Consider the following 23,606-nt stretch of genomic DNA (forward strand, 5'->3'; position numbering starts at 1 on the left):
TGAACAAAAATAACAATGTAGGTATGAACACAGGAAGCACATGAATGTACAAAATAACTAACAAAATGCAAACACATCCAAAGAAGTCTCAAATCTCTGCCTTTCCAGTGGGACGACTTGCTTACCTGCTCACCTACCAAGTAGCAGGTCATGTACTCTCCATCTCTTTTTTTCGAACTTAGTTTATTTTTCTCTCCCTTTAAGTACCTGCTCTCAATTCCATACTCTAAAACATCCTGGCCACAAGGCAGCTTGTTTGGTCATCCCAGGATCACTTTCAGCCAAGCACCACAATCACTTCTTGGGTCAAAGACAACCTTAAATTTGTTACAAAGACAAGTAGATAGAACTCTCCCCAGTGACTCCTGGTATTTCTTTACCACTTAATCTTTCATCCCCCTCAAGAGACCTGGGGATTCATATATAAAATCTTACTTAGATTCCATACTAGCGTACCCTCAAAAAAAAAAAAAAAAAGTCTAGGTCCCATTCCAAGTTCCTATATAAATCTCAAATCAACTTAAAAGTAATGTATGTGTGCACAAGTTTTTAGCTACTCCCTGTCACCTCCCACCAGTAACCATGTATAGCATAAAAAACACCATTTTTGAATATTCATGACCTAATCACCACTTGAATTTGGCTACGTTTGTAAGTGATGTCTTTACATTAAAATCATGAGAGAATACAGAAAATGAAACAGAAACGTAATGAGTGGTCAGGGTGCACATTGAGTCCAATTCATTTTGTTTCAGTTTTCTTTCACAGTTTAAAGACTGGCAGGTTAGGTTAGGTGAACTGGCGATGGTAAATCAGCCCTGGTGTGTGTTTGTATTTATTTTACCCTACGAAGGGCTGGCACTCTGTCCTGGGGTTGTTTCTGCCTGCACTTGTTGCTTGCTAGAATAGGATCCATCTGTCCCCTGCCACAGACAAGTGGGTTTGGCAGGATGGATGGATATATCATCGAATACTATGATCTGTCCTGACTAATGCAACTCTCACTTACATGTCACCAGTCCTTAAAAAAGATAGAGAAGCACTCTAAACAATTTCAATTACAGGTTAGTTCATGGTTTCAGATATAGATTGATAATTTATTTCCACTTGTATGCTTTGTTTACTGTATTTACTCTTTTACATGTCCCAAAAGATGCTTCTGTCACCAAAAAAGATTGTCAATAGCCAGTACGAATGATTGCAACAGTAGTGTGAATGGCTGCTGCTTACTCCTGCCTGAACAAACACAGCAGTGAGGTGGTCTGAGCAAATCTCCATCACACGTCACATATATCTTTGTTCCAAAATACTTAAATGCTCTCACAACTCTCTTTGAAGAAGTAAATAAATACAAACTGGACTCCAAAAAAGTTGGGACACTAAACAAATTGTGAATAAAAACTGAATGCAATGATGTGGAGATGGCAAATGTCAATATTTTATTTGTAATAGAACGTAGATGACAGATCAAACGTTTAATCCGAGTAAATGTATCATTTTAAAGGAAAAATATGTTGATTCCAAATTTCATGGTGTCAACAAATCCCAAAAAAGTTGGGACAAGTAGCAATAAGAGGCTGGAAAAAGTAAATTTGAGCATAACGAAGAGCTGGAAGACCAATAAACACTAATTAGGTCAATTGGCAACATGATTGGGTATAAAAGAGCTTCTCAGAGTGGCAGTGTCTCTCAGAAGCCAAGATGGGTAGAGGATCACCAATTCCCACAATGTTGCGCAGAAAGATAGTGGAGCAATATCAGAAAGGTGTTACCCAGCGAAAAATTGCAAAGACTTTGCATCTATCATCATCAACTGTGCATAACATCATCCAAAGATTCAGAGAATCTGGAACAATCTCTGTGCGTAAGGGTCAAGGCCGTAAAACCATACTGGATGCCCGTGATCTCCGGGCCCTTAAGCGACACTGCACCACAAACAGGAATGCTACTGTAAAGGAAATCACAGAATGGGCTCAGGAATACTTCCAGAAACCATTGTCAGTGAACACAATCCACCGTGCCATCCGCCGTTGCCAGCTGAAACTCTACAGTGCAAAGAAGAAGCCATTTCTAAGCAAGATCCACAAGCTCAGGCGTTGTCACTGGGCCAGGGATCATTTAAAATGGAGTGTGGCAAAATGGAAGACTGTTCTGTGGTCAGGCGAGTCACGATTCAAAGTTCTTTTTGGAAATCTGGGGCGCCATGTCATCCGGACTAAAGAGGACAAGGACAACCCAAGTTGTTATCAGCGCTCAGTTCAGAAGCCTGCATCTCTGATGGTATGGGGTTGCATGAGTGCGTGTGGCATGGGCAGCTTGCATGTCTGGAAAGGCACCATCAATGCAGAAAAATATATTCAGGTTCTAGAACAACATATGCTCCCATCCAGACGTCATCTCTTTCAGGGAAGACCCTGCATTTTTCAACAAGATAATGCCAGACCACATTCTGCATCAATCACAACATCATGGCTGCGTAGGAGAAGGATCCGGGTACTGAAATGGCCAGTCTGCAGTCCAGATCTTTCACCTATAGAGAACATTTGGCGCATCATAAAGAGGAAGGTGCAACAAAGAAGGCCCAAGACGATTGAACAGTTAGAGGCCTGTATTAGACAAGAATGGGACAGCATTCCTATTTCTAAACTTGAGAAACTGGTCTCCTCGGTCCCCAGACGTCTGTTGAGTGTTGTAATAAGAAGGGGAGATGCCACACAGTGGTGAAAATGGCCTTGTCCCAACTTTTTTGGGATTTGTTGACACCATGAAATTCTGAATCAACATATTTTTCCCTTAAAATGATACATTTTCTCAGTTTAAACTTTTGTTCCGTGATTTATGTTCTATTCTGAATAAAATATTAGAAGTTGGCACCTCCACATCATTGCATTCAGTTTTTATTCACGATTTGTATAGTGTCCCAACTTTTTTGGAATCCGGTTTGTAACAGAAAATGTTCCACTTTCAAATCAGTTAACTAAGTGCTACAGTATATCTAAATTTTATATCTTATTAAAATAAGAAAGTGCTTATTTTGCCATAATTAAACAAATTAGACTTCCTAGAGCTGTACTCCTGGAGCTGTGTGCTGAATTGGAGCCTACATTACACAGGCCATAATGCAAAAATCACACAGTCCCAGTTCCATTACAGGTTTAGCACAACTAAGTTTAGAAAAACGGATGGACATATGAGTGACGAATCATCAAAATATGCAATAAAATTAGATTTTCTGTTTGCTTCATTGTCTTGTTCTCTGAAGTCAGTACAATGCCTTCACATAAAAGCTTGCATAGGACTTTCAGATGATCGAAACTTTTTGTAACTTTAAGCCAATTTCCATACCAAGTTTGTGTTTTAAAAATCCCGATTTCTGCGTAACAAATGGCTTATGTGCATTTTCATGACATGGCCCCTGCACTTTAGTAAGGTGTGTGCTCTGTTAGAGAGACAGCATAGTTCAATATATTCTTTTCTCTGAACTAGTGCCCTCTAATGGGCAGGAGGACTTCCCACCTCTGACTTTCTCTACCTGGCCCTTAGTTTCTTTGCATAGAGGACCAGGAACCCTTTCCAACAGATGAGTTGCTTGTCATATAGAATCTTGGGGGAGGATTCTACAGTATACTTCCACCCAGGCTGCCTATCTCTTTTAGATGAGCCTGTGTCCCTGCAACAATCCATTACACTTCTGTAGGATACAAGGCACACTGGCCCCTACGATCTTACACTGGCAAACACAGGGCGTCTCTTATTACCGACAGGATGTTTTCTGTGGCCCTGCATGATCCTATATGATTATTGTCATAGTCTTGTTCCTGGAAAACACTTACAATATGCACTAACTAAATATCTTCTTCTGTTTAAATGGAGAGATTTTGTGACACCTTTCAATACCAAGGCAACACACATAATGCAAATTTACACTATCTGCATGCACTTTGAAGGGAGAATAAAAAAAGCAACTGATCAAGCATATACTATGAATTGAATTATTATTCAGTATTATCTTTATATCCAAAATATCAGCAGTATTTAGAGCAGTGTCATTTCACAATATGCACAGCTCAGTTTCACCTGTTAATAGATTTGAATGAAGACAAAGAAGAAAATGAGCTCTTCAGAATAAATGGCACAACTACTGAAACTATGCAGCACATCAGTAGTACAAATTCAGTTAAAAATGCAGCTTGGTGAATGAAATGCCATCTTGAACATGGGGTAGTTTATTATGGGCTAGTTCAAAGACTTCAGAATTATCATGGGTAATTACAGCTTAATAAACAAACAAACAATCTATGTGTAAATAAAAAAAATCATTCCGGTTAAATCGTCCAATAGTAGGGGAACAAAACATCCAAACATTATTTGAAACTACTTATTCAGTCTGTGGAAGCTGAAGCCTGACCTACTTGCATTAAACAAAGACAGGATGGGAAGTGAGTGCACTAAGGAGCCCAAACATATTGAGCTAACATACAAATTACTAATAAACTTGACGTGAACGCCTTTGGGAGCAGGAGCAAACCAGAATATCAACAGAAAACAAATATATTCAAACTCCAATCTGACAGCAGCCAGACCAGAAATTGAGCCTGCTTAGGGGATTAAACTGTCACCAGCAAGGCTGTCAGTTTAGTTACCACCTCTGACATGAGGGTTGTCTCTGTACCTGCAAAAAACATGGAAATAACTGAATCCTGATCTTCAAAGTCAAACTAGGATAAAAACGTTGAAAATCCAAATGACACCAAATTTTTTTTCCAAGGTAAACAACACTTTTTACACAGAGGTTCCCAGCATATACCCAACAAGTTTTGTTTTCTCATTTACAATAAGAGTTGGTTTTAAATCAACATTAAACTAATGATTTTCTTTAGCTCAGCTTTAATTACAAATGCTACAAAATATGAAATGTGTTTCTGGTTCTCCTGTTGCACTGTCTAAAGAACTGTAGGTGTGTGGTGGTGGAGGTAGTCTGCTCTCCTTTTGGGTGCCTCAGTTTCTCGTGTCACTAGGTCTAACACAACATGAACGTCCATGAAAGAACAGCAGATAGACTGCAAGAATGTGATCCGATCCAAGAAACAGGTATATACCAACAATTTGGAAAATTCTTAAAATAAGGAAAATCACTTTCATAGTTAGGAATTGACAACAATTTATTCTAGGAAAAGTGCTATGCTTAATGAAAAAATGAACAAAGTTGTGAAACAACAATCTAAAATATTAATTGCTAAAATCACCAACAATCTCTGTGCATATAACAAAGACAAAAGGCTCACAATTTACTTCAAAAGGAGAATTACAAAGCCACACTGCAAGAGTGTTGAAACAAAGCATCACAGACATATAAAACAACAGTTAAAAAGTGAAGGGAATAAAACACTTCTGGAAGAAGAAATAATGATACAAAGCACACCACTTCATCGCTGAATCACAGTCAAGGCAGTGCTGATGCAGTGGAATAGCAAACTGTCTGCTGAAGAATTATATTAAACCACCAGGGCAAGGTGGTATTAAAAACAAATTCAGCAGTAAGTTTTCTAACTGATATGAAACTCTAAAAATCTCAGTTTTGATGGAGATATGATTTAAAGCTGATAATACTACAAAATCAGTAGGGACCAGCACCTTTGTCAAATAAACTCGAATTAGGTACCTGTTAATAGACACTGCAGTACAGGACAGTCATTTTAATGTAATAGAAAAGTAGCCATTTCAGCCGCAACATTAGGTTACTTCTTTGTCATTCAAGACAAGCAACACAACTATTTGAATTCTTGGATCTCAGCCGTCAGTTAAGAAAACAGACAGGTGGCCACATTTCTGTTGAAGTTAAATTATGATGCTTTCTAGACTTGGGACATTTGAGATTTTTGCTATATACAATACAGTCATATGAAAAAGTTTGGGAACCCCTCTCAGCCTGCATAATAATTTACTCTAGTTTCAACAAAAAAAAAGATAACAGTGGTATGTCTTTCATTTCCTAGGAACATCTGAGTCCTGGGGTGTTTTCTGTACAAAGATTTTTACTGAAGCAGTATTTAGTTGTATGAAATTAAATCAAATGTGAAAAACTAGCTGTGCAAAAATGTGGGTCCCCTTGTAATTTTGCTGATTTGAATGCCTGTCACTGCTCAATACTGATTACTTGTAACATCAAATTGGCTGGATTAGCTCGTTAAACCTTGAACTTCATAGACAGGTGTGTCCAATCATGAGAAAGGTATTTAAGGTGGTCAACTGCAAGTTGTGCTTCCCTTTGACTCTCCTCTGAAGAGTGACAGCATGGGATCCTCAAAGCAACTCTCAAAAGATCTGAAAACAAAGATTGTTCAGTCTCATGGTTTAGGGGAAAGCTACAAAAAGCTCTCTCAGAGGTTTAAACTGTCAGTTTCAACTGTAAGGAATGCACTCAGGAAATGGAAGGCCACAGGCACAGTTGCGTTAAACCCAGGTCTGGCAGGCCAAGAAAAATACAGGAGCAGCATATGAGCAGAATTGTGAGAATGGTTACAGACAACCCACAGATCACCTCCAAAGACCTGCAAGAACATCTTGCTGCAGATGGTGTATCTGTACATCGTTCTACAGTTCAGCACAGTTTGCACAAAGAACATCTGTATGGCAGGGTGATGAGAAAGAAGCCCTTTATGCACTCACACCACAAACAGAGTCGCTTGTTGTATGCAAATTCTCATTTAGACAAGCCAGATTCATTTTGAAACAAAGTGCTTTGGACTGATGAGACAAAAATTGAGTTATTTGGTCATAACAAAAAGCGCTTTGCATTGCGGACGAAGAACACTGCATTCCAAGAAAAACACCTGCTACCTACTGTCAAATTTGGTGGAGGTTCCATCATGCTGTGGGACTGTGTGGCTAGTTCAGGGACTGGGGCCCTTGTTAAAGAGCGTCAGATGAATTCAACCCAAATTCTTCAGGATAATGTTCAAGCATCAGTCACAAAGTTCAAGTTATGCAGGGGCTGAATATTCCAACAAGACAATGACCCAAAACACAGTTCAAAATCTACAAAGGCATTCATGAAGAAGGAGAAGTACAATGCTCTATAATGGCCGTCACTGTCCCCCGACTTGAAAATTATCGAAAATCTATGGAATGATTTGAAGCAGGCTGTCCATGCTCGGCAGCCATCAAATTTAATTGAACTGGAGAGATTTTCTATGGAAGAATGGTCAAAAATACCTCCATCCAGAATCCAGACACTCATCAAAGGCTATAGAAGGCGTCTGTTATATTTGCAAAAGGAGGCTCAAGTAAGTATTGATGTAATATCTCGGTTGGGGTGCCCAAATTTATGCACCTGTCTAATTTGGTTATGATGCATATTCCATATTTTCTGTTAATCCAATAAACTTAATGCCACTGCTGAAATACTACTGTTTCCATAAGGCAAGTCATATATTAAAAGGAAGTTGCTACTTTGAAAGATCAGCCAATGATAAAGAAAAATCCAAAGAATTAAGATGGGGTCCCAAACTTTCTCATATGACGATATATATATATATATATATATAGATAAACTAGCAAAATACCCGCGCTTCGCAGCGGAGAAGTAGTGTGTTAAAGAAGTAATGAAAAATTAAAGGAAACATTTTGAAAATAACGTAACATGATTGTCAATATAATTGTTTTGTCACTGTTATGAGTGTTGCTGTCATATATATACAGTGTGTATATATATATATACATATATATATATATACATATACACACACACACACACACACACACACACATTATATATATATATATATATAAATACATATATATATATACATACATACTGTACATACATACACACACACACACGGCCTATATAGGGCCGTCCCTTGCTCCGGTCTCTTCATTCCCTTCCTTGCTTCGCCACAGGATTCACGTCTCCCTGCTGATAACTACAACCTTTTTATTTAATCCACGGCTTCTCCGCCGTTTAATTGTTTGTTTATTACGATTATAGTTATTGTGTAGGTATTTTAGACTTACTTTACATTGTTCAAGTACCCATTTCCTTTATCATTCCAACTGTACCCCCATTAACATGTCTATCGAGGTAATCACCATTGATCAAAGAACTGTCACTTACCGAGTGGTTTCCATGCCCGGAGATGGCACCTACCTTTTCCATTCTCCTTGTTACAATATTGCACGGCCATATCAGGCTCACTCTTGATATCCGGAGGAACATTGTGTCTTATGTATTGAATGACTGGGACAGGTTCAAGGTGTGGACTGATGACGGTACAGGAGCCCAAACTACACAGGAGCACTAGAAGAGTGAAATGCTTAAGCCCTTCACCTATGGATCTGCATGTGAGTTGATGGCTGCCGCTGAATTGTTCAGTTGTCACTTTCAAGTGTACCGAAATGGCCAAATATTTTACACCTTTCGACAAACGCCAATGCCTCTTAAACATCTTAGACTCACAGGTGACGATTTCAGTAGTGGACACTTTGATGTTTATGAATGTTTAAACTCTCAAAAGCTGGATGTGAAGTTATCGATGAAACCGGTTGTGTGCTTACAACGCTTGACAGATGCCGAATGTCACTTCACCACAAGTCCTGCAAATACTGTCATAATTGAAACAAACCATGAAACTCAAACCGATTATGACAGCAGCAATCCAAGCTGTGAGATTTGAGACAAGATTACTGTTCACATGGCCAACTGTAAGTTGCATGCTCAAGAGTAAGCTCAGCGCACAGCTTGGTCATATTACAACCGGAGGGCCGAACTCACAATGTGGTATACAAAGAGATCCTTAACAAATAATTTTTGGTATAGTTTCCCTCAGTTTAAAAAGGTTTAATTTTCTTCTTAATAAAAATTTTAAGGCAGTACTTCGCCGCTGCAAAGCGCAGGTATTTTGCTAGTAAAATAATAAATAGCAAACTAGATATACTAAAGGTACATTCCATTACCCCAAATGCAACTCAATCACAAAACTTGCTTTTCCAACTGACCAGGTTAATTTGTTATGCTATATAATTGACCGAGGTGAAAGGTTAGAGTTGTGTCACAACTTGGAGAATTCAGGTAACATCATTTTCTCTGAGTTGTCTAATTTTGAGTTCTAACTTTGTAAGGCATTCGCATGAAACTTTCCACTCAAACTCTCTATTCCTCATCTGTCCAACTGCACAAGAATGCAGCATTAGAAAAATAAAATTTTTGTTTGATTCTTTCAGAGAAACTGCTCGAAAACAAAACTTCTAAAAACTCAAAGAACCAAAACCCATTATGATAAAACAAACTAATAGAATAACACCAAAATCACATTTTGTAACTCTTATCATGTGTTGTTGTTATTATGTCTACTCAATTATATATGGTTAAGTATATTGCTTATTCCATGATTGTTATGTATAGAGTAACGTATTTTCGATTATTCACAGATATCAGATTTTGTATAAATCATGTCATTTCCATGAACAAAATACATGACACTTTACTTCAGAATATTCTGTGAAAGTCTTCCTTAACTACTGTTATTTTGCCCACAGTCATGTTCATACATTTGAATCAACACTCACATTAGTTTAGTAAATAAGGCAGTCTGTCAATAAAGACTTCATAAAAATGCCAAGAGGAAGTGAATGCCACAGTGGTGCCAAGGTGGTCTGAACTTTAATTCAATAGCCCTTTTTTTTTTTTTTTAAATATAAACACAACCCCATCGACGGACCTCATTTGCTCATACTTAAATCTGTCATAACATATGTTTGGCACATTAAAAAAAGCATACTTCATATGACCCCAGCTCTTAGCAGGATGCAATTAGAAGGATGAAAGATTAGGCCTGTAAATCTTCCCAGTACAAAAGAGTCCTGATCAGGATTATCTGATTAACCATAAACCTAAAGCAAAGCACAATTAACAGTTCCTTCTCCAATTGAATTGTTTAAAGCTATACTTTGCATAACTTGGTTGCTGTCATCAAGCAGTCATTCTACTGTAGTTAGAAAACGAACTTGAAAAGAATGAAACTATGACCATCATAAGAACACATAACCAGAGGATAACACTTATCATGAAATAAAAAGGGAAGTTAGCAAGTACACATTATTTAATGGTACACTCTTCCACTTCAACTAAAATAAAATACAGTAATTTAACTTACTAAACACAAGCTAAAAGAACCCTAATTTTCTGTCTCAATTATCCAAAAGCAGGTGCAGCAACAGGCAGATTCCATTTAGCACAGAGATTAAAAAAAAAAAAAGCCCTCATGAGCTCAAACAGTTCACCAGTTTCCATTTTCAAAATTCACCAAAGATTCTCCTTTTATCTTTGCCAGTCATAATGTGCCATCAGTCAACCTTTCACACGCTGCCACATTTCATTCGCTTCAGAATGGGTGATTCTTAAAGCCTTAGAAAAGTCAAAGGCAAAGCAGGGATCCAACAATAAGAGCATTGAACAGTCAAGTCTGTCAATTGGCACACTTCACTCACTCTTGTGTCAAAAACAAAGCACAATAAAAGAGCAATTAACCAATTGTATGCCTGTGAAAATATGTATAACTTCTAAGAAATGATGTATTAAATTATGTTCAAAATTCAGCATTAGCAAACAGGGAATTTAATAGCCTAAAACATACAACTATTTGACTTGAAAAGAGCTGTCAAGATCACTTACGGCACGGGCTCCATTCCCTGTACTAGGAGACCATGGTAACTACTGACTTTTTTTGTTGAATTGTTTCAGAGGATAATTCATGTTATTACCTAATATTTTAGCATAACTTAGCAAGAACATGGTATTTGCATGCTTGTATTTTTCCATCCAGATTGACTTATAGTTTGAAGTATTTAGAACAGCGGTTTAATTAATAAAAAGAAATACATTTTTCCCCTACGCTAACATCCCAGGTAAGGGGTAATTGTCCATTACATGGTAGTTTTGTGAGACTCAAGAACTGTGCCTCTGATGTGGATGTGAGCAACACTGCAGCACCACAAGGTACAGTCCTGTCTCCTTTTCTCCTCACTCTGTACACCTCTACTTATAAATATAACACCAGGTCAGGTCACTTGCAGAAATTCTCAGATGATTCTTCATTAATGTGGTATATACTCCAGTGGAGTTTTTTGTTTCCTTTCCCTATTGACCATCAGACCCTTTTTATAAGTGCTTATTTGATTTTTGTTTTTCTTTGCTTCCACTTAACTACCATATGTAAGGCACCATTAATTTTATATTGCATTGGAAAGTGCTATATAATTACATGACGTTGCTACTCACAAGGTGGTGGTGAGACAGAAGATAGCAGTCAGGTGGAGAACTTTGTTGCCTGGTGCAAAGGAACTGTCTGAACCTTAACATCAGCAAAACCAAGTGGTTATAGAGTTTCACAGCACCAAAGATCCTCTATGCCTGCTTTTAGGTAGTGAATGTGGGATGGGTACACTCCTACACATACTTGGGGATCCACATCAGTGATAAGTTGGACTGGTCTAGTAAAGGAACTATATAAGAAAGATTGGAGCAGACTCATTTTCTTAAGTGATCGATCAATCTAACAAGTTACAGTTTTACCATCATATCACCTTCAAAAAATGTACTTTAAAACCTTTAACTAAAGATAAGCACCTAAATACATTTGCATCTACTGCTCAATTTGTCCTTTAAATCCATCCATCCATCCATTTCCTTACCCGCTGAATCCGAATAGGGTCACAGGGGTCTGCCGGAGCCAATCCCAGCCAACACAGGGCACAAGGCAGGAACCAATCCTGGGCAGGGTGCCAACCCACCGCAGTGTCCTTTAAATGGAAAATGTAAATGTGATACTTTATTATATTGCAGTTCTTATGTCAGTGGGTGTGCGTGAGAGTGCACTGTGATGGACCTATACCCTGTCCAGGACGGTTTCCTGCCTTTTGCAGAGTGCTTCAAAGACAGGTTCCACCAAACCGCGACCCTCAGCTGGATTAAAGTGAGATTGTATAAATAGGACATTGGAGTAACAAAAATTACATTTCATGGAGAGTCTTAAAAGAAAAGACTGAGCAAGCTAATATCATAAATGTCTTGAGGTTTATTTTTAATTTCTTTAATTTAGAGGTAACCTCCCTAATTAAACCTTACATTTTAGAACTTATCTGTGCTTCTGAGTACTATAGTAATTGTTGTTATCATCAACAGTACTATGTAGTGTCTCAAATGACATACAGTAGGTGATCAAGGTCTTCCGTATGTGTCTAATCTTACTTCAACACTGATCCTGCCCATCCCTTGATGTATGCCATGAATGCCATGCATTCGTCAATTATTCATAACGCTATAAATTACTACAGCATTGTGTTTGTCACCATTTCATTGAATGCTTTATCATTAACTCTGGATGCACCACGTTTCATTATTCCTATTATTATAGCATCCAATTTTTTCTCTTCAAGCATACATTTTGGTTTACAGGCAGACATATCTTCTTAGAAAAATTTTAAGTAGGTTGTTTGCACTGGATCTGAAATACTAAATCACTGCAACTTTAATAAAGCTTTCAAACCAATTCTCATTACCTTCATCAATGGTATTCTGTAATCCTGTTCCACTTAAACTTTTCTCATTGTCCCAAATGCTTGGCCAGTCTTGACACTTATGTCCAAAGTGAACAATCACTTTTATTACTTTTAAAAATGGCTGTAAAGCTTATTCAGTTATGAAGAGCCAGCAGCAGCATAATGCCTCAACCACTAGGGGCTGCCAGTTCACTATACATTAAGTGCTCGAGTCTTGTCACATTTGATCACATTTAAACCTCCATCGACTTTCTTTTCCTCTAGTCTACTCATGTGTGTTAGCCCATACTGTTAACACAAAAGGCTACCCAATGAGGATTAAAAGCAACAAAATCTGGACGTTTCTAAGTTTGCATCCATAGGTATCTGTAAGGCACCATCTACTGGAGTGTAGTGAAAATGCAGAACATCTGGTGAAGGGTTATGCATTTTCTGTCCTAAAAAAAAAAACTCCTCTGTCAGGGATAAAAGAGACTTGGAGCATTTGCAGGCTCGTCGCACTTTACTAGTTAATACTAACCACTGAAAAAGTACTGAGGCTCTCTACACTTTCAGTGAAGGCATAGGGAAACGAGGAATCCATTTTATTATGTTTCTAGAAATATTTATACCTTTGTATATACTGCTTGTTCTTTTACTATTTATGTTTTACCATTTCAATTTATGTTTGCTGTATTTCATTCTTTATATCTGTAATTACTTTATAGTATGTTGGCTACATGGAAATGTTCATTAAAAAACATTCAACTGAGCTGAACTGAATATGAGGTAAAATCACAACAGGATTTGTATTTATTTCTTAAACTGACACACACATAAATTTTAATGCCACATTATTTAATCTTCCAAGAAAGTGAGAGTTAATTTCAAGTGGCAAGTAAAAACGTCAAATCAGAATTTAAATGTTTATTTTACTGGTTTTTGATGAGGAAAAAACTCACCTAAGGGTATGGACTAAAGGCACTGATCACTGAGGTATAATATGGCAGATGTATTACTTAAAAAATGCATTGAACCAATTCAGGGCCACAGGGAGTCAACATCAATGGGCATAAGACAGGAATCAACTCTCTCACATTGCGCCGATGCGGGTTCTGTTCCATGCTCCCATCTTAATTCTGGGAGCCCTTGAACCCGACACCAGCGGTAATGTCACCGATGAGCTAGGCAGTGAAGACATCAACCATGAAGCAAGAGGATGATGCAAAAACTGCTAAGTGCTTTTATTAAAATCAATAAAACCAAAGCAGTGTTCAAATAAATAGTGCAGTGTCTCAGAAATCTTCAAATAAATAATCCAATAAAAACAGGTGAAAGGGTGGAGGTTAAAAACATAATAGAAAAAAATCCTTTTAAAACCGAGGTTAAAATAATGGCTGGAAGCAGTCTTTCTTTTAAAACTAAAGCCAGGTGAATTCTTCTACTGGCGGCTCCCCTGCTTCTCCCATTCGGGCCCCGCAACAGGGGAGTCACCCTACCAGCAAAATGCAGCTCCCTTCAATTCTGGTCTGGTAGCCTTCCGATCCCCGGCTACGTCGGCTCTTGCCGGACCGAGACTTGGGTTCCATCGCTAGTGGCCAGGGCACTCACGCTTGGGCTCAACACGCCCAAAGTCTCCTCGACTCTGCTTCTTTCAACGGCAAGTCGACCCCTCTGTTGGTCATTCCAGCTCCTCAAAACTACTCAGCTGGAGTGACCGCTTCAATTTGCTCCCTCCGAGAGTTGGCCAAACACTCCTTTGGGGCTCTTCTACCAGCAATAAACTTTCACGAACCTGCTCTCGCTCTCCCGCACCGGGTTTCTCCTTACTGCCGCCACCTTCTCCATTAACTTCCGTTCCTGCTCTCTCTTCCCTCTTTTCTTTTTTTCTCCTCCCTCATCCGCCTTGCACTTCTATTAAATATTATGGGGATGTGGATCAGGTGTGGCAATTAGCAGCTCCCGGCAACAATTATGGATGTGGACGACTCCTTACCTGTGCAGGTAAGTGAGGACTGTACGCATCACGACTCACCCGGGAACCGCTCCGGCCACACTACCACAATCCCTCTAAGCCACAAGTATGGTGACTATTTATTTAAAAAGTGGCCTTTGATCTGAGCTGTGGATGCTCTATACCACACACACAAGTTCACGCAGACTCATACTCTACCAATTTACCAAATAACCTCAGACCCCATCATTGGCAGAAAAGGCCTCACAAACATATGGAGAAGGCGAAAATTTCACATGGAAAGTAGCATGTCCAGCATTTGAATCCAGTCTCCTGAAGAAACAAAGAGCCAGTCTTAACCACTGTTGTCCACACCCATCACATTATCATCTGTAAACGTTGGGGGTCTTTTTTAATATTCTTTCCATTTTTGGGTCTTCACAAATGATTTATACTATTGTTATTTGTCGGAGCATAAAAAGCAAGTATTTGGTTATAACAGTGACCATAAAAGCAATTGGTGACATGCTAAAGTCCTTTTTTATTAAAACTATAATTGTAAAAACATAAATCAAAATCAAATCCATCCATCCATCCATTTTCTAACCCGCTGAATCCGAATACAGGGTCACGGGGTCTGCCGGAGCCAATCCCAGCCAACACAGGGCACAAGGCAGGAACCAATCCCGGGCAGGGTGCCAACCCACCGCAGGACACACACACACATACCCACACACCAAGCACACACTAGGGCCAATTTAGAATCGCCAATCCACCTAACCTGCATGTCTTTGGATTGTGGGAGGAAACCAGACAAAATCAAATCGGATACAATAAACCAGACTTTTAAAAAAAAAAAAAATTATTATTGCCATAAGGTATCACTCTGTTCATACCAATCTGAACCTTAGTGAACCTTGTGAAATGTTTATTTAACTTGGTTTAGCAGGCTATCAGACTTTACTATATGCTACAAATAGTACTTGCCTGTCAGTTAAAATAGTATCTATAGTACAGTATGAAACTTACAATAATTAACATATCCATCCATCAAGCTACTTCTAATGCCATTTTATCCAGAGCAGGGTTACAGCAAAGCTGGAGCACATCACAGCAAGCATAGGGCACAATACAGGAACAATCCCTGGACAGTGCGCCAGGCCATTACAGGGTGAACATACACACACACACACGCACGCTAGGGCCAGTTTATCAGAGCCAATCCACGTAACCTGTATGTTTTAATTTTATATACAGTATACACATATTGACTTTCAGAAATATATACACCCATACTGCATATGCAAACATGCACAAATAGTTATACTGTATATTTACATACACACAATCATGCATATATTTTTATACATTTTGTTTTGTTTGCTTTTGCTTTCTGCATACCTCAGCACATTCATCTCTCTCATCTACTAGTCGTTTTAAATGAAATGCCATATTCCTTAAAAGCGAGTCAAGGTCTTCATGAGACAAATCAGTCACCTCCATCCACTGCAGGTCAAATACATTCTCCTGATTGTGCGTAACCTGTGAAAATAAGAACAACTTTATTTTCTGTAACAATAATCAAGACTATCCTATCTGGTTTTTAACTGTAGGATTAAGCGCTTTCAATACATATGATTTGCCATGCTACTTTTTTTTTTTTTTTTATATATAAATAGTTTTGACACATTTTCCACACGTTCCAACATAACTTTTTACCGTATATGCTCACGTATAAGTCGGGTCTTGAAACCCGAAAAATCAAAAGTCAGACCCCGACTTGCATGCCCTTTAAATATGCGACAATTTTTTTTTTTAATATCTTCTTGCCTCCTCCAATCTTGCATCAGTTTCTCAGACACATTGAATTTTGTTGCAGCAGCGCAGTTACCAATTTCTTTTGCTACTTCAATGACATTTAATTTAAAACCAGCTTCATATTTTCTTCTGAACGAATGCTCCATCGTAGATAAGGGATGCTTTTATTAAAAGGTGTATGAGGGTATGACACACAAAAAACACAATCAAGATTGCTTCGGAATAGTTTGGGTATTCAGGCACAGTAGAGAGAGAGAGAGAGAGAGAGAGAGAGAGAGGTTAGGAGCACGCGCTGATACAGCTCATTGCTGCACCCACGTAGAAAATAAAGGCCATGTGCTCCATGGTTACTCTCTCAGGTGGGCGTTAGCATATCATAATCTCTTGTACCAATAGCGTGAGTTTTCCGCATTCGACTTATATGACCAACATTATAAAATACCAGAAATTATACTGTAAAATCAAGACCCGACTTATCCGCGAGTATATACAGTACTTTCATTCTTATGTATCCATCAATAAAAATGCTATAAAGTGTACATTCAATAATATAATATAGGCACAATTTACTGTACACTGCTCTGCCATACTCTCTCTATACTGTATATATATTATATACACACACATGCGTACATACATTCCCACATATATACACATAATACACGCATGGCAGAGGTTTAAAAAAAAGTTACCATAAACTGGAAAATAAATTGTCGGAGTTATTTAAAAAGGAATTGATCAACAAACAAGTAATGGGGTAAACTGACAGCTTTTCTGCAGTGGAAGTTGATTAAACATTGAAGCTGATGTCAACAATTTCTACAGGTGTCCTAAGTTTTGTTGATTACTTAAAAACCTTCTATGTTGCTACACCCTCTGAAGCATTTTTGGACAATATACATTGCACTGCATATTGCCATCAGAATGACAAGAAATAGGCAAGTAACAAAGGAAGACAAACAAGACATTAAAATTCTTAAAAGTGCAGGTATTTCCTTTAAGATAATTCCAAAGAAAGCCAAGGTGTACAGTTTCTAACACCATCAAAAAGAACTCAAAAACTGGAGGAAACTCTGACAGGAACTGGTCTGGTAGACCTAAAACCACACAGAATCAGAGTATAAGTGTGAATTCCCCCTTGTGGATTAATAAAGTATTTATCTATCTATCTATCTATCTATCTATCTAAGTTTCACAGAATCAGCAGCTTACAGGATACTGCAGGTGCTGGAGCTGTGCAGCACTTATATCTCCAATTTTATATTTATTCTATATTGAGTATATCAAGACTGGTGATGATTTCTGGACCAGGAAAGCCTCTATTTCTTATTTGGCAATTGCTTACTTTGACCACCACTGTCCTGTCTAGTACTACAAGTGTAAGCTCATTGACAAATTTTCATGTTAACAAAATTGTTTTACTGTCCATAATAAACAAAATCTATAAATACATTTTTCAAAATGCACACTTTTAAATACCTCTTGGATGTGAGATGCAATTGCAGCTTTCGTGTCAAAGTCTAACGTCTGAATTTTTTCGATATACTCTTCTTTTTTCTCACACTAAAAAAAGAGTGAAAAAAATCAACAACATATTCATTTTATTTCATCTCATTTTAAACAGAGAAGATGTAAGTAAACAGTTAATAGCATTTGCTTCTGAATAACACATATTTTACTAATATTTCTCAAATAATGGTGCTTTATATTTTATCCCTTGTTGTATTTACTAAAAAATTACTCATTTAATCCTCTGTTATAAACAGCATGCAACATTAACAATGAGGAGAGCTGGTTGGTAGCATCAGAATGCCAACATTAAAAACTCATTCATAAAAGAAAGTAATTTAACTTTAATATGCTACTCCCTATTTATTTTGAATGTCTGCAACTATCCGATATGTTTTACAAATATATCTCAAGACATAGAATATACAGTTTAATTTTTCTGTCCTTCTCTGATATTCTATACATTTATACTTTTAACCACTGAATATTACTGAAATAATTTGGATGGCACCATAAAAGATAGATTGAAAACATTCAAAAACTAAATACCAAGCATGAAAGAAAAAAATGATACTAAATTAAAGAAATGAAAACATCTACTTCTACTCTATATACAGTAGAGTATATAAAATCCTAAGCCTAAAAGTGCAATGATTTTGTGTGACTTTTTTGTCACGCTTTAAATCAGGCTTATTTTAAAACCTACATATATATGTTTGGTATCACTCTTTTCAGAATTTATCGAACTTAACTGTGATGTTGTTAGATTTTCATATTCGTATTCAGTTTTTAAATTATAAACTAAAAAATATCAAGAACTCACGTCCCGCAAGATGAGACTGTGTGCCAAGAGATTTAACCATGCTCATGGCCGGAAATAAAAGACAAAGAGTAGGACAACTGCTGTACAGGCTTTTAAATGTTCAAAGCGCCGCGTGAGATGCAGATCATGCGGAACGGCAGCAGCAGCAATCCAGCGGCTGACCGAGCAAAGAGGAGGTTAATAAAAAAAAAAAAAAACTGTATTTGTTTCCCATTGTATCACCATTTAAGAAGGTGTTTCGGAGGAGCAACCGCGTCTCCTTGGGGGGGCTCATCCAGCCCCCTTCTTCACAACATGACTGGCAGAGACGCAAAGTGGCTGACGCATAGCGCATCCGGGGGGGTTGGCGAACGAAGCGAGCTGGGTGCAAACCCGCTAGTACAATATATTAAGCATAATATGACAGGTTGTTACAGTATATTGTTGCTAGAGGCAGTGGGACACAAAGATGGTATTGGACAAAGGAAGCCACAGATAGTAGGCATGTACAAAATGTGAACTATGTAGTTAAATGTGACCAGTATGGGAAAACATGCCCTAAACATTTAGGGTTTTAGCGAAAAGGAAATTCCATGAAGGGCCTGATAACAGGAAGAACAGCGACAGACAAAAAGGACATACAATCTTTCAAATCAAACCAGTGGACACTGCCAAAATCCCAAATTAAGGGTGCTGGAACTGTACACTTTATGGAGGATGTCAGACAGCCAGTCAGCAAATATGGATATGTGGCACATTTATTAATGGTTAGCACTCGGGGTCCTAAAGGAACTATGGGCCTCTAAGACTGATAAAAAGCCTGGCTGCCTCTGGATATTATTTGGCACCCTGTAACTCCAATAAATGTTTCTGGCTGTAATCTGAACTATACCCTTCATGTGCGACATGGAATTATCCTTGTCTGTGTCAACTTCCATAAACTTGAGAGACGATGTGGAGAAAAGACTCACTAACATAGAAGTAATACAGCCACATCTTTAAAGAAAGCCGAGTAGAGAAAAACTGAAGAAACTCTGAATTTTGTGGGTCTTGCTGCTCCCACGTAGAGGTCTAGGAATTTGTGTAATCTTTTGTTTATTTTGAGCTATGTTCCTTACTTTTCTTTTATTTGTCATTAGCAACTTTGTTTTTGTACACATTGGGTTCTTTCTGACTACTTTTACACTAATCTGGAGAATCCTGTATACATCTATTTTTAATCCAGTTTCAAGAAATGTTTCCGAAAACGGGTCCAGACCAGATGGACAATGATGAATAAGTCTGCAAAATCATACCAATTAACATTTACTATATATAAATAACTCAATTTAAAATTTTGACAATAACAAGTCATTTAATATTTCACTATTTTTCAATGACATACAGTATTCTAAATATGCATTGTAAAATAAAATTGTATCTCTGCAAAATGAATGATAAATGCAGAGATGAGCTTCCCATATATAAACACAGCATACAAGAAAGATGTATCAGAAAACAATGCGCATGTGGATGCATATTCTTCTGGAATAACACAGTTTCTTAAAGTTGGTTATTTACTCTCAAATAAACAATTTGGAAGACTGACAGGTCACCTTGAGTAACATAACTCACCTGAACTGCACAACCAAGTAAAAGCAGCAGCAGTTTCTTCACTTCATCCAGACCTTGTTCTGAAATATAATATACAAGTGATTCATATGGAAGTTTTATATCTAACAGTGTGTTCTTAAAAGAAAAAGGCAAAAAAAAATTTGTGCGAATGAGATTTCCTGAACAATATTCTGCCTCTGGTGCAGAGCTGGGCTAATGTGTTTGTGTATTCAAGTGTTCAGCCTTGTGCCTGATGCTGGTGGGCCAGCCCCAGCTCTCTGTGACCCTCAAATGGAAAACAGGCTCAGAAAAAAGGAGGGATGGTTGAGTAAATAAAAAACAATCCCAAAGGCCAATAACTGGAGGTTTGTTTCCTAGGTGGTAGCACTTAAATGTTGTCAATATAAGCATACAGTAAAATTAAAAAATCTTAAATCCCTTGACTTCTATTCAATATGCATAAAGGTACATATTTCCTAGCTTTCACATATAATCCATTCTTTCTTGCACAGGTAAGCTTAGAAGGTTCTATATTTTATCACATTCATTAGAAATTACACTACATAAGATTTTTTTGATAACAAAAAAAGTTTTAAATTAAAAGTACATATAAAAGAAAAAAAAAACGTGAACATCAGAATTCGATGTGCAAAATAATTACAAAGCTCCCTTAATCCTTCGTCCCATACATTTTCTGAACTGCTTTCCTTATGACAGAGAGCTGCATCCTATTCTCCATGAAAACAGAATGATAATGTGAACTTGGAGCCGAGTTTCGATTTATACAGGATGCTCCATAAATGAGTAGAACTGGTTTCTAATTTAACAAACTGGTCGGAGTGAAACGCTGAAGTTCTAGAAAATACTCCCAAAAAAAGTTGCCACCCTATGCAGTAGATTTTAAGGCTATTCTTTTCCCTTTATACAAAATCTTATTACAATACTGGTGCTTAATAATTCTGAGATAAGTGATATACTGAACATTTCTTTTAACTACTCTCCTGTAGGTAGGTGCCCATCTGTCAAGGCTGTCACATTGTCTGTGTACTACAAAGGCAAGTACAAATTTTCACAATTGGTTATTGTTTCAACTTCAGCTATGATGCTTAAGCACCCTGTGGCACTCACATGAAGCTCAACTGGTATTAAAAACCTAATGTGCACGCTGAATACACTTCATACATCATTTCATTACCAACATCAGCCTGTAACACTAACACAAGGCAGGATGGATCTATGATCACTTGCCCCTGCAGGCTCATCTTCTTGGTCTTAACTAACAATATGGTTTTCTGCAGCTGTAGCAACAAGTCCAGGGTACTGTGCATTCAGAAATACCCTTCTGCACAATGCTGTTGTAAAGAGCTGTTATCTGAATATTTGTGGCCTTTCTATTAGCTTCAACAAGTCTGGTCGTTCACCTCTGACCTCCCTTAATAGCTAGGTGTTTTTGCTCCACACTGATTATTTTGTTTTTATTGCATCTTACTCTGATGAACTCTACAGGCTGTGGTACATGACAATTCCAAGCCATTTGTGAGATGTCACTATCACTATTCACTATCAGTTTCTTAAGAATTGTTTCTTATATAGTGTACATATATTAGGCTGGAGCCATAAGACTGGAGACATTTCTATTTCATGTTCTTTCTAATGCCTATTGACACAGACAACTAAACGTGCCTTGTAAATAAGTTAAGTTTTGCAAAAAAAAGGAAAATTACAATCAAAATAAAATTTTTAAACAACCTTTGTTGCAATATAATGGCACAAAATAAGAAACAACAAAGTCAAATTTATCTAGTATATGTGCTATGAGTAGTTGAAAAACTGTGTTCGTAAAACCTCTGAACTTTTATTACTTCAAGGATGAAAAGGAAGAACTTTAGCAGTTCATAGTTCTTAAGATCAGTGAAGCCTATTGACAAATGCTCTATTTGTAACAGAACACATACTTCTAAAATACTGTTTATGTAAAGCTATGTTTATGACATGCATTTGATGACTGATTAATAAAGGACCTCTGCAAACGTGCATCTAGACTGTTATTGTAGAGAAGACTGTTCTGGCTGAAGCACACAGGGCAGGGCTATTATACTTAATCCTGTTGAAACTGTAAAGATAGAGACTCTCATTGCCATCAGCTTCTTAAGCAGAAGCTAATTTGTAATTCTTGTCGAGCTCATGAGTTAATTAAATGTCTTTCCTGATAGTTTCTAAACTGTGACTACAGATTACACCCACCCCTGCCAAGTGAGTTTTGCTTCTGCATGCCATTTGGGTTGTTTTTCCACAACCGTGCCAAGCTTACCAATCACCTAATTTTGTACTGTCTTCTTGGTAGACCACGTTTCAGCTCAACAACAGGCTCAGAAACCCAGTTAGAATGTTGACCTACAGTGCCTATAAAAAGCATTCAAGCCCATCAAACTGTTCACATTAAACTGTTATACAACATGCCAAAGTGTCTCGGAGACCAGTCCCCATTCAGGGGGAGGATGTGGAAGTGGTACAGAGCTACAAGTACCTGGGAGTTCACATGAACAACAAACTGGACTGGTCTGAAAACACAGTGGTGCTGTACAAGAAGGGCCAGAGCAGAGTGGACTTCCTAAGGAGACTCAGGTCTTTTGATGTGTGCAGCAAACTGCTGAAAATGTTCTGTCAGTCCATAGCAGCCAGTGTGGTGTTCTACGCTGTGGTGTCCTGGGTAAGCAACCTAAACTCAAAAGAAACACAATGCCTGAACAAACTTATCACGAAAGCCTGTGCCATCACAGGACGGACCCTGGACACACGGGAAGCTGTTGTAGAAAATAACGCTGGCAAAACTGTATGTCATTATGATGCACTTTTAACATCCGACTCATTCCACTATTGTGTGCCAAGAAGCAACTCTGGTGGCCTTTTCTGCCCACTGTTTCTATCAAGCAATTCAATGCTTCCTCCCAATGTACTTGTTGAAATATATGTACAATATACATTTATTTTTACTTATGTATCAATTGATTAATTAATTGGCTGTATTATTTGTCCTTTGACTATGTATCCTTGTTTTTGATGTTTCTGCTGCTTGTGACGATGTGGGTTTGCTACATGCTCCCATCTGCTGTCCGGGAGCCCTTGAACCAGTCACCGTTGGTAACGTCACCGATGAGCTTAGCAGTGAGGCAACAACAAAGCAAGGGGATGGTGCAAAAGTGTCAAGTGCTTTTATTAAAACAGTAATCAAAACAAAAACAAAGTGTCCAATTAAAGTGCAGTGCTTCAAAAGTCATTAAATAAATAATCCATTAAAACAGACGTGAAGTGGAGGTTAAAACCAATAAATAGAAAAAGTCTTAAAAACAACGATGTTAAAATAATGCAGGAAGCAATCCTTTAAAAATAAAA

The 23,606-nt window shown here is 37.8% G+C and overlaps 1 protein-coding gene across 10 annotated transcripts in view; it reads right to left on the bottom strand.

The window, feature by feature from the left end:
• Positions 1 to 23,606, bottom strand: part of LOC120516736 (girdin-like) — a 201,236-nt gene that overhangs the window by 90,021 nt on the left and 87,609 nt on the right. For all 10 annotated transcript variants that reach the window (XM_039738631.1, XM_039738626.1, XM_039738630.1 and 7 more), the window contains exons 5-7: positions 20,235 to 20,293; positions 17,789 to 17,872; positions 15,893 to 16,033 (exon numbers count right to left, since the gene is read on the bottom strand). In XM_039738631.1, the coding sequence (XP_039594565.1) occupies positions 15,893 to 16,033; positions 17,789 to 17,872; positions 20,235 to 20,293 (284 nt within the window). The remainder of the gene's footprint in view (positions 1 to 15,892; positions 16,034 to 17,788; positions 17,873 to 20,234; positions 20,294 to 23,606) is intronic.

This window comes from Polypterus senegalus, chromosome 16 (genome assembly GCF_016835505.1).
Source record: "Polypterus senegalus isolate Bchr_013 chromosome 16, ASM1683550v1, whole genome shotgun sequence".
Classification (NCBI taxonomy): Eukaryota; Metazoa; Chordata; class Cladistia; order Polypteriformes; family Polypteridae; genus Polypterus; species Polypterus senegalus.